At 31.3% G+C, this 12,400-nt stretch overlaps 1 protein-coding gene across 16 annotated transcripts; it reads right to left on the reverse strand.

Annotated features, from left to right (window-relative positions):
• Window positions 1-1,792: 1,792 nt before the first annotated feature.
• On the reverse strand, window positions 1,793-10,439 carry LOC129321798 (uncharacterized). 16 transcript variants are annotated; one of them, XM_054967697.1, is made up of 10 exons: window positions 10,335-10,353; window positions 8,531-8,599; window positions 7,496-7,595; window positions 6,840-7,028; window positions 6,227-6,440; window positions 4,713-4,879; window positions 4,049-4,173; window positions 3,874-3,934; window positions 2,945-2,993; window positions 1,793-2,199 (listed from the first exon to the last, which is right to left on the reverse strand). In XM_054967697.1, the coding sequence occupies exons 4-10, from the start codon at window positions 7,014-7,016 to the stop codon at window positions 2,120-2,122; spliced, it is 873 nt and encodes a 290-aa protein (XP_054823672.1). In that variant the 5' UTR covers window positions 7,017-7,028; window positions 7,496-7,595; window positions 8,531-8,599; window positions 10,335-10,353; the 3' UTR covers window positions 1,793-2,119. The 16 variants fall into 16 exon arrangements, with proteins under 16 accessions (XP_054823672.1, XP_054823673.1, XP_054823671.1 ...); XM_054967698.1 differs by lacking the exon at window positions 10,335-10,353 and adding an exon at window positions 9,361-9,723 and having other exon boundaries at window positions 6,840-7,017; XM_054967696.1 differs by lacking the exon at window positions 10,335-10,353 and adding an exon at window positions 9,553-9,721.
• Window positions 10,440-12,400: the final 1,961 nt, after the last annotated feature.

Here is a 12,400-nt window from a genome sequence, read left to right on the forward strand (position 1 = left end):
TTATTTATTTAACCATTATTTAAAATTATTATAAAATTAGTATAATTGAATTGCTCATATATAATTATGTTGTTACAATTTTACGATTATGTTTTTACAATTGTTTATAATTATAAGGTGGAGTAATTTATAAAAATAATTTTACAATTATAATTCACCGTACCGGTGCTTTTTAACAGAATCCATACCACCATTGGTCCCTATTTAAGAGTTTAAAAAATGAGACACTACAAATCAAACGGCACAAATTCAAAAGATCCAGATTTTTTTTTTTTTAAAGCCTTAGCACCTGATTAAGAACTTAGTGTATATTTAAAGAAGTTAATTAAGACTGAACCCGTCAGGCTCCCTTTTAAATTCAAAAAAAATTCAAGGTGGAACTGCTATTTTAAAGTGTAAAATAACAATTCAAATTTAAAAGAGTTGCCTTTTTAAGCGCTAAAATTTAAAAAAAAAAAAAGCAAGCTCTTTTAAGCCATTTTATATTTTTTTAAATGTTAATATTAAACAATTAAATACTACACTAATTCAAAAACCCTGGTCTTATTTCATGAGGATAAAAATATATATATAAAAAGCTTAATATTTTTGTTACTAAATTGGCTCCACAAGGAGAAAAATAAAATTATATTAATATTGATGACAATAAAAATTGTTAAGATTTAACTAATAATGTTAGTAAATTTTGTAATGTTGCTATTTTTTATGATTTAAATTTATTGCTTTGTGTATTAACTTAAATTTTTTTTCTAGACTTAATAGTACGTGTGCTAACTTTTTTTAGAATTTTAAGTATATATTTTAATATTTTTAAATTATAAAATAAAAAAATAAATAGTTCTAAGGCCTTGAAGGTAGAGTCAAAAATAAAGGTCAGACTTAAAAATCCTGTTTAAATAAAAGTTCAAATTTTGAAAATAATTTTTTTTTAAAATAATCAAGTTTAAAGGCTTACTCCTGATAAGCCTTGTAAAAAAAAAAAAATTAAACCCAAACGGCCCTTCAAACTTTATTATATTATTATTATTTTTTTCTTTGCTAGAACACACGTTTGAAATCAAGAACCTATTCACTTGAAACCCTAATCTTACATATATTATTAATTTTAATTTATTTTAAAATTAATTTAATATAACTTAATAAATATTAGTGTACAAAATAAAAATTTTATTATTTTTTATTTTTTTATAATTATTATGTTTGTATATTTATAAAAATAAACTATTTTTTAATTAAAATTTAAATTTTACTATTAAACTTCTAAATACATACCCTTTAATTTCTAAAAGATTATAAAAATTTTATTTTTTTAATTTTAAAATATTTTAATTAATTTATAGTGCTTAATTTTATTTTATTTTTATTAAACTTTTTCAAAACAGGGTTTGCGGATCCAACTCTGAATCTTTCAAATAAAGATCAAGCTTTAAAATATGAGTGACAAATGAGAACCTAAGGTTAAAGGCTCAAACCCTTGTGGATTGGACCCAAAAGAACCAGACCCATAAGGATCAAGCTCGCTCATTTTCTAACTCTACTTGAAAGACAAGGCCGAGCCGGCTAAAATGAAATGCTGATATATAATCAGACTTAAAATCGAGCCAACCCGTTTTAGAGTCCTAAAATAGCAAAGTCAACCCTAATTGACAATTTTATATTTAATGCATGAAAATATATTTTCTTAAAAAAAATTCTGAAATGGGTCCAAAAATATAAAATAAGTATATTTCTCATTTCCTTTTTAAAAATATGTTTCTACCAATCAAATATTACAATAAAAAAAGCTATAAGGAGCTCCAAATTAATTATACTTTGATTATAATCATGCGAACAATCTTCTATCTCAGATAGAGTGCAAATACATGAATCCCATTCGAGTTAATTGTCATATTTCAGATGGAAATAATTACAAAAAAACATCACAGTTATTTTATACTATCACTTCTCCCTTATCTGACCAAAAAAATGGAGAATCGAGTTTCAGGACGCCAAACTAATCAAATATAAATAATCCCGCAGGCGATCGATACCTGCTTGTACAATAATTATTCAGTTTCTTTCTGAGCAACAAATAATGAAAAATGTCACCTTTCTAAGATTTTGTTCAAGAAATGATGAACTATTGGTGCTGCTTTGCACTTGTGATCTCGCGCTTCAGTGAGGTAAACAAAAAATTCCCTGAATATATTGCTTCTTTATCTACCATCATCCAAATTCCAAGACTCAGAAAATAAGCAAAGCAGACACAAAAAAGGAATTCATATTTCATAAAAAGAACAAGAAAAAGCTATCAAAATAACATCGGATTTCTGAAATATGCTGGGTTTTCATAACCACATTTTTTGGTTTTTTTTTTTTTTTTGTATATTGCATAAATATCCTCTTATTAGAAGTAATCTTGTTCGAGACATTTTCTTTTTTGTATTTTAAGAGAAGCAAGAGTGACATTCACGAAGCACAATGTGATGAGATCAAAAAAAAACTTTTGGGAAAAGAATTTGGGGGAGTCACTAGTAACATCAGGGACCATTATGTCAAGATAAGAATCTTTCACTTATTTCTCACCAAATGATATTTGTTACCCAGGAAAGAACAGGGCATGTGGGGCACGATTCTCTGTTTGGAACAAGGAGATTGAAGGAGAAGGCAAGTAAAGGCATGATTTAAAAGGAGGATAACAACCAAGGAGCTCTTAAGAAGATTAATACCGGATCAGGACTTTTTAAAGATTTTCAGCGTTGAAATTGAAACATGGGAGGATGGACATTGAATTTGGAAACTTTAGTTATGATGAGATCCTGATTTGAAATTAATTTTTTTAAAAATTCCTTAGTTGTCATTCTCCCTGACTTTTTAAAATCGAAAATAAAAGAAATGGGTAAATTAAACTTCCAAAGTACACAGTTATTGAATACAAGGATATGGAATAACAGATAGTATTTACCTGTCAGAGAGAGACAACTTACTTCCCGACGAGCATACCTGGCCATTGCCTAGAGCCAACGTTTGATAAGCAGCAATTAAAAAAGAAAGGAAAATAAAGGAATCAAGTAAAGGTTTAAAAAATTGAATGCAAAGGAAACTAGTACCAAATGTGGCGATGAACTTCAATATGCTGAAAATTGAAATTTGTGAAACATTGCTAGAGAAAGTGGTTGATTTGCCATCTAAGCGAAAGACGTAAAGCTCTAAAAAACAAGAGAGAGGCTTGTTTTCTTATCATTCTCTCTCTCTCTCTCTCTCTCTCTCACACACACACAAACAGCAAGAAAGAGGCTCGCCCTTATCCACGAAGGCAGGAGCATCAATTTGTTTCCATGGACAAGAGGTGAGGAATTTTAGATGGAATGCTAGAAATGGTTGTAATGAAATATGTCCCTGCATTGGTTCATTATGGATTAAGGACTAGTCAATTATGTAAAAGCCCTCCAATTTTCCATTGCAGCTATATTTTGCCCAGAAGAACTTTAAGGTCTTGATACAGTCCAGACTAGGCAACTAGAATGGGCGGTCCACAGGGAAGGATGTCGCAAGGATAAGAATAAGAACTCTTTTCTCACGGTCACTTACCTCACTCTTTTAGACTTTGGCGGAGTAAAAAGAGATTGCTATCTTCAAACTTCATGAAATATGCTACTGATGACTGTGTTAAACAATTGATGTGTTTAAGAATAAAATAAAATGAGCCCCTCCCTCATTGTGTCTTATTCACTTTCTATAAACTGGTCGCTACATATTCCCCAGTCTGGTGACGAAACTTCAATATAAAGGTGATATTTCTAAAAATGGCAGCAGTTTAAAAGGTCCTGACATGAAAAGTATCATGTTATGCATTACAAAGATAGAGTTAAATTTTACATGACAAAGAAATACCTGAACTGACCGCAATGCAGCGGCATCTGGTGATGATGATGAATCATCAGAAAATATATTCCTGGAAAATAAAAATAGACATTGTGTTATGTGGAACTGTCTTGTCAGTGAAAAACATCCCAAAAGAAAAAAAAAAAAAAAAGAGGTGGGCAATACAGCTGGGATCAAAATTTACCTCCATATTACATCAGAGAAATCATTTGGTTTAGCTTCTGGTAGCAAGGCTGTATCATAAGCAACAATATTTCCATAGAAAATTTTTTCTAGATCCTTCATCCACCTAGTCAACAAGAGGTTAACCTGCCATGTAAAAGGAAGTTATCATATATGAATATACAGTTCAATTAACCATGAAGTCTGCTTGTATACTCATGCATCAAATACCAATTCCTCCTAACCCCCCAATCTTATTTATGCATTCGAATATACAAGCTTGGAAATGGAAAATGCATGTATATATCAATTCACAATCTCATCATCCTGAAAAATTGAACACCCAAAGTCAGATACAATTATGAAACCTAACAAAATGTCTTAAATAATTTTTATTACACAACAATATAAATTTCTTGTTGAATAGACATTGACATATAACCTAAAGAAGCAGCAAAAATGCAGGTCCTTCCCAAAGATTAAACCTATGCAATATTTCTGTAAAAAATGTCAACTATTGAGTCCAAAAGGAAACATTTTTCCATAGATAGATTTTGTTACATAAAATAATAAGGAATATGAAATGTGTGTGTGTGTATGTTGTTTCAAAGGAAAACATTGCAGCAAATATGATGTCTGGGTGGGAGGAGAATAAATAAATTAAAGAAATGAAAAGGACAACTTACTCCAGCTTTAGACACTCTTAGCTCCACGTCATGATTGTATATCTCATAAATGTACTGCCCAAATTCAACTCCCTCCTTCCCATCTTGCTTCAAACGGCGCAAACATAGCCACATGTGAAGTACAAGTAGAGAAAATGTTGTTTTAAATGTTTTCTCCAAGTTAAACACTGTAGGCAATGGGGAAAACAGTTAAAATAAGATATAAGAATTTCTTTTTATACAAGAACTAATTCAAATTATAATCCTCCCAGCCCATAATTATTGAACACTAATTCCAAAAATAAGTTATCTCAAATTGTTTTCTTTTAATCCTTCCTCAATAAAGTAAGGAGAAGTTAAAGCCCTTGAAGTGATACACACATGCAACCGCACACAAAAAGCAAAAAAACTCAGAGCCCTCAAAGTAAGAGGAATAAACCAATCCATGATATTGATAAGCATAATATGGTGAGATTGATGTCAATAAAAGTTGCATGCTATTGGTAAGTATGAATTTTCATGCTACGTGTTGAACATTTGTGTATGGCGTGATCATATGAGGCAAGAGTTCGCCTATAGGGAGAGGAGTAATCCACATGGTATTGCTAGCTTACTATTGAAACTGAAAGCTAGTCAGACTGCCAACTGTTAGAATCAAGAGTTAGTCATTGTCCCATTGTTGTACAAGGACTATCCTACTTATTCTTTGAGGGATTCGAACCTAATTAGTCTTCATTGATTCATAAGGAGGCTAAATCAGGAGTATAACACCCCATAATTGTTAGTATTAGGAGAAACCATGTTGCACAAATGAGTATAGTAACCTTAGCCAAGCAGCTCCTCACAAGTGGAAGGTTTAGGAAGTTCGACTTCATGAACATAGCCCACTAAACATGATCCAAGCACCAAAGGGAGGCCAAGTGAACAATTTTGCCCCAGCATATGTTGGCAAAATCTATCTTCAAGATTTTGACATCAATCCATATACGCCTGCAGACCACATCCTAGTAAATTTTACTTTCATATGACAAGAACCTCACAAACTTGTGACTAAGAAATCCACATGGAGGCAAACCTTCACATCCCCACTAATCTGAAATGAGCTAAGCCACCTCTTATTAGGAACAACACAAACTGTATTATGAGAAACCAGTGAGTAGAAAATTACATGACCTCCAAGTCTCAAGGCAACTTAGAAGAGTGGATCTGTTGACAAAACATGCATGCGCGTACAAACAAGTCACACAGATCAGAAACATATGCAAGGAAAAATTATTTCAGTTTCAGTAAGTTGGAACACTAAAATTCCTCAAGTCCCTCAATTTTAGGAAGACATGACTATACCACTCAACACTAGCCTCCAAACTACAACTAAGGAGCCCAATAGACCAATATAATATCTTATCTGCAGACCCTCAAATCTTACTAGTGAAATTTTTACTCCAGTGGGGATTAACAATGACAAGAGAAAATATCAGTTCTTTCATTTCTTAAATAATTCAATCAATATCATAGTCAAAAAGCATAGGTGTTACCTTCATAAATAGGAGGTTTATCAACCTGTGAAAGGATTCTCTGGTATACCACATTAGCTCCTCGAATTGACTTGCTCTGTTTGCTATAAAACAGCAACATTTTCAGAAAGAATCGCTTGATGCCCTCAAATTTTGGTTCTTGAACTCTCAGTAGCGAATTTTCAGCCAAGGCCAGTGAACAGGGCTTTGACCAAAACATTTTGTCTAAGTTAACCTAAAACATGCAGGGAAATGAAGATCCACATCAAATCAAGGAGATATAGTATTGCCTGCACAACGTATAAAAACTGATAAAACAATAGTTACAAAAAAGAAACTGCAAGAAGTTGCATTCAAGAATGCAGGCTGCAGAGACTGAGTTTACCAACCCGAAAAATGCAGGGAAATTGGGGTTTTTTTTGGGGGGGGGGGGGGAGCTGCATATAGCAACCATTGTTTGGAATAAGCTACAAGAGCAGATTTTATAACTTCTTTTCACCCAAAAAAAAAAAAATCACACACACAGGAAAGCCCCCATATATAAAATTTCAATTATATACAACTACTAACATGTCTGCTCAATTCCATAGTTAGAACCTTCAAATAAATAGAAACAGATTTTTTATATCCATACCTTGGATTCATTTGTAAAATCTTTCTCCTTAGAATCAGTTGAAGTTGGTGAAGATGCTGCTGCAACCTTCGCATAACTTCGGCGCGTAATGGCACAAATGACTTTGCCAAATTTCAAATTACTTTGTGATCCAATTTTAGAAACATGAGTGATTGCTTTGCTCCACCTTTGCAACATTCTGAATAAATTCTACACCAAATCATACGAGAAAAATAAATTTAAACTTTGCGTAATACTACATTCCAAGTAAAACCCACTATAGCCACCTAAAGAAGTGAAATCAAAAGCATCTGAAACTAAAACTAACAGTGTCACACTCTAAAAATTAAAGGTAATCGGCATAGGATATATGCAGCGTAAGCCTTTATGAAGGAAAATTCTAATTTAATATCTTAACGCATTTGAAATAGGATTAGAAACCATTGCAACAGTTTCTTTCAAAAGAGTCCCAACCAACCTATAAAAATTCCGACAAAAACTCCCTTATAAATAAGTCCTTCCAAAATTTCCACAGCAGTCATTTACAAAATCAAATCAATAATACTGAGCTTTATTCTTTCATAACAGACAAACAATATAATTTACAATTTTAAGATTCTATCTACAATTATTCTAGAGCACATGAAGCATATTATAAAAATAATACATAAACTCACATTTAAATCAAGTTGAGAGTTGTCCAAAGAAATTCGTCTACTTTGCTTTAGCGATAAATTCTCTCAATGATCAATAGGAGATCCTAAGTGCCAATATTATCTGAGGCCAAAATATTTTCCAGTAAATAACATCTCAATTTAAAATTAAAAAAATAAAAAGAAAATGTACTAATATAAAAATCAAGAACTTAATAGGAATATCTATTTGAAAACAAAATAGAAATTCATACCTCAAATCACATGATTCTATGTACACATGTGAATCATATATGTATGCATCTAAATAATGATGACATAACATCAGAATCTCATTTTCATACTACAACATATATTTTAGACAATTATTAAATATGAAACTCTTTACGAAATCTATATGTGAAGAAATACAAATCATTTGACTAATATCATTTTGAACAAACTACAAGTTTCAAAACTCAAATGTTTAGTGGGACTTAACCAAAACAATTACCAAGTGTGGACACGCAGTCCATGAGGATAAATAATCAACAAGCGTGGCTTGAAGCCACAAAACAAGCACAAGCTAGAAGCTCATGAAACAATCATGAGTACAATGCTTACAAATATCCATCCCTCCGTTCCACATGCGTTAGCCTGCGCACAGGGCTAGCACCTCTTACAAATACCCTACTAGCTAGGTGTACCATGGCACACCAAGGGCAAACAGGACTATTGTTAGCAAGTAGCATTCTATATCTAGTCCCACCAACAGATTTTCAAACGTGCATGGAATCCACTTATTGATGGAACACCATATCATCATTTTTTTAAAATACTGACATTCATAAAAAGAATATTATTGATCATGAAATTTTTTTTTGACACAAGTTTTCATTCTGGGGTATTTGTAACCAGGATATTGAAAAATAAATAAAATCAAATCAAATCTTTAACCTTTAAATATCAATAATAGAATAAAAATCATAACATCATGTGTGTGTGAAAATATGCTCAATCAATATTTTAGTAAAAAAAAATGAATTTTAATTAACAAGTCATTGAACACTATTCACTTACCTATTGTGTTTCCAAATTCAAAAATTCACTTCTTTCAATTTCTATCAAGCCTCACATCTTCCCAACACCCTATAAGACATAATAAGATTTCAATAAACTTTCTACAATTTCAATAAAATCCCTTCCAACATTAACACAATCATAATGAATTTAGATAATTCAAAGTTTTCCCAAACACCATCATTTACATCCCAAAGTTCCTCTATAATGCTTTAGTCATAGGTAATTATTTAATCAAGAGTGTGTGTGTACACACCATCCTTAATCGCTCTATTAATACATAATTATTCCATTATTCATTTCATCAAACACCTTAAGTGCGTCCCAAAATTAAGTCATAAAACAGTACCATGGTTCATATATTCTTAAATGTACAACTGTCAAGAAATTAACTACTTTCACTGATAAATATCATCCAAGTCAGTTATATTTCTTATAAGATTTAACAAAATTTAAACAATACACAATCAAGCAAAACTCTTCCTAACAGGCCTTTTATCGAATATCTTGCAAGCATTAAGCCTTAATCTAATACCAAATTTTTTTTCCTCTTCAATTCCAATTTCAAAATGAATGAATGAATTGCCCATACCAATCTTTGAATTAATCGGTTCCCAAATTCTATCCCTTCAACGAATTAATTTTTTTTCCTCAAATAAAACCAAATCAGCCATCCTCATCTTGCATTTAAGACTACAATTTTCAGTTTGAATCCATTTCCCTCCCCATTCAACGCACACAACAGCACAAGGGGAAAAGATTAAAACTTCAATCCTTACACCACACGCACACGCGCAAATTAACAAGGAGAAATGCCCAAAACTCCTCACCTCAATCAGCGGCGTCTAGAAGGAAGAGGAAGATCAAAGTGCAGATCAATGAACATGGAGAAAGAAGGGGGAGAGAGACCGACGCACTTGGAGCAAGAAATACGATGGAAGAGAAAACCAGCAGCAGAACTCACAGCAACGCACAAACAGAGAAGAAACGGGGGAGGAAGAACGATCGAAATCTCAACGCACCTACATAATTGTTCGCACGGAGAAGGACGAAGAATCTCGCTCCACCCACACTGACATCGTTGAACCACATAGGAGAAAAATTGGGGGTGGGAGAGAAGGACGATGGGTTTAGTTTTTGCTCTCCTTGGTTCTAGAACGTTTGGTAATGGGAATGGAGAATAGTGAGTGCTTCTTCTCTCTCTTTTTTTTCCCAGGGGCATTTCAGTAATTTCATTAAAAAAACTGAAGCAGAATGAAATTTCTTCTGCTGCACTTCAAAGATTTGTACCCTACAGGTGGAAGAAAAAGTTACTAGCAACTTATCACTAGACTACCAACGTCTTTTATCATATTTTTTCTAATTTATAAAAATATAGCTTTAAAATATCTCATTAATTAGTAATAAATAATTTTATTTTATTTCTTAATTTTTGAGTCATTACAACAGTGAGTCAGTGACTCAGCCAAAAATACCAGAATCTTCGAATGAAGCCAAGCAAGCAGAAGAAGCACTGAAACATCGAAGGGCCACCAAAAGCAATACGAACTTGCCGAAGACAGAAATGAAGATTTAATAGGTATGGCAGGGATTAAATCATTTTGGTTGATCAGGATTTAGTCCACGTATTCAGATGACTTGGCATAATCCGGAGCGCACATGCAATGGAGTGGATTGTTGTCCAATAGACAGGGACGAAACCAAAAACCAGAAGAACAAAACAGCAACAGAGGGACGACACCCTGGCAACAGAAACGAAAATAGAGTGGATGCTGTCCCATAGAGATGACGGAGGGATACTCACCGGAGAATGCTTAACGACGACCGCGAGACGGTACTGGGACGACACATAGCGGGACTAGCTTCCAGAGCAGAACTCTGCAAACCGCAATCTGAGGGTACTTTTTTTTTTTTTTTTTAAACCTAGGGGTATTGTGGAATATTAGAAAACAGTTGAGGATAAATTAGTTTGGGTGTCCAAGCCTCAGCTGCGTGCCAAAAGTCCCTTGGAATATTTAAAAAAAAAAAGATATAAATTTAGCCGTCAATTATATTATTCATGAGCATCTGGCAGCTTGTATTTAGAGATTTAAAATTAAAGAATCTAATAATTCATTATTAACTTTACTTAATAAATGTTATTTGAAGCTCACAAGTGACAAGTGATGTTGTAAATTTAATTATAAATTATTTTTTAAAGAATATTAAATAACTTCTACTATAAAAAATAGATTATCCAACACCTTTTCATTAATTTTAACTAAATATTATTTATTTTTATATTTTTGAGACCCACAACGTGTCAATTTTTTTAATCTTCTTGCTTTCGTTTTTAATCTTAACTCTAGAAGAAAAGATTTAAAAAATTCTTATATGAAGACATTCACATGAAGATAATGCCAAACAAAATAAAAGAAATAATTCATAACTAAATTAAACTAAAATCAAGCTTTTTCTCATGCGTAGTAAAATCAAACTTTACTTTATTGACATCATCCTCATAAATGTTTTCGTATAAAAACTTTTTGAATCTTTTTTTTCTCAAGTTGAAAGTGAGAATGAAGGCAAGAAAATTAAAAAAAGTTAATCCATTGTAGGTCTCATAAATATAAAAATAAATGATATTTGATCAAAATTAATGGAAAGTATTTGGATAGTCCTTTTTTTATAATAGAGACTATCCAATATTTTTTAAAAAAATAATTCATGATTAAGTTTACATCCTCATGTGTCATTTGTGAGATTCACATAATATTCATTAAGTGAAATTAACAGCGAATTATTGAATATTTTATTTTTTAAAATTAAAAGTTTATTTCGCACCACTTAATAGTTTAAACTATTAGATGCTCGTGAAAAAAAAATTATAATTAAATTTATTATTTTACCCTGTCCAAAATTTTGTTTGGGTAAAAACTTTATGAGTAAAGCGTTGAAGAGTAAAGGCTAATTCCACATGAAGCCGAAAAGAAGAGCTTTGGATGAAACGCGCAGCACAATGCGCTGCGGCATATGGATGAAATCATGACACGTTCTCCCCACATTGTGATAGATCAGTCACAGGAGGAAGGGATGAGTTCCTCGGTCTGTGTTTAATTTTCCTTCTTTTGCCAGGAGATACACTGCAGCTGCTAAATAAATTTAATTTGATAATTGTAAATAAAAAATTTACTTTCACGTCAAACTTGAATCAATTTCACTGTCATAACTTGAATCAATTTCACTGTCATATATTTGATTTTTTTAAAAAAATCACAATATTCATAAATTATAATTTAATATTTTATAATTTATTAATTTACAAGGTTTTTATAATTTACAAATAATACCAATTATATGAGAGTTGAATATTTTGTAATTTATAAATCAATTTATATTTTTATAATTGAATATTTTAAATTTTATCATTTCATTCTACTTTTCTAAGAAATAAGATTTTTAATTTATTAATGTATTTTATAATTTTAAACTACTTTTTTTAAAAAAAATTGTAGTCTTAAGTTTAATAATTTTTTCCTAAAAAAATTAAATTAATCACATAAATATATACTAAAAAATTCATGTCCAATCATCATGCATTTTAATTTGGTTTTAAATAAAATCGTCCAAACAAATTTCTTATTATCCAACTGACTTCTTCAAAAAAAAAAAAAAAAAACATCCAGTCATAAATTATGTTACAATCAATTTTTATCCTAACTATAGCTTACTAACCTCAATTTATTTTAACCTCAGTTGAAAATTTCTTAATCCAAACACATTTAATGGAAACTAATTAATTCAACTTAAATTCCAGCAAATTTCAGAATATCAACAAATTCACATGTTTTTTTAACAAATCTTACTTACTAAATCAGTTATACATCAATT

This window comes from Prosopis cineraria, unplaced genomic scaffold (genome assembly GCF_029017545.1).
Source record: "Prosopis cineraria cultivar Desert tree isolate PC_DT_omini unplaced genomic scaffold, ASM2901754v1 PC10, whole genome shotgun sequence".
Classification (NCBI taxonomy): Eukaryota; Viridiplantae; Streptophyta; class Magnoliopsida; order Fabales; family Fabaceae; genus Prosopis; species Prosopis cineraria.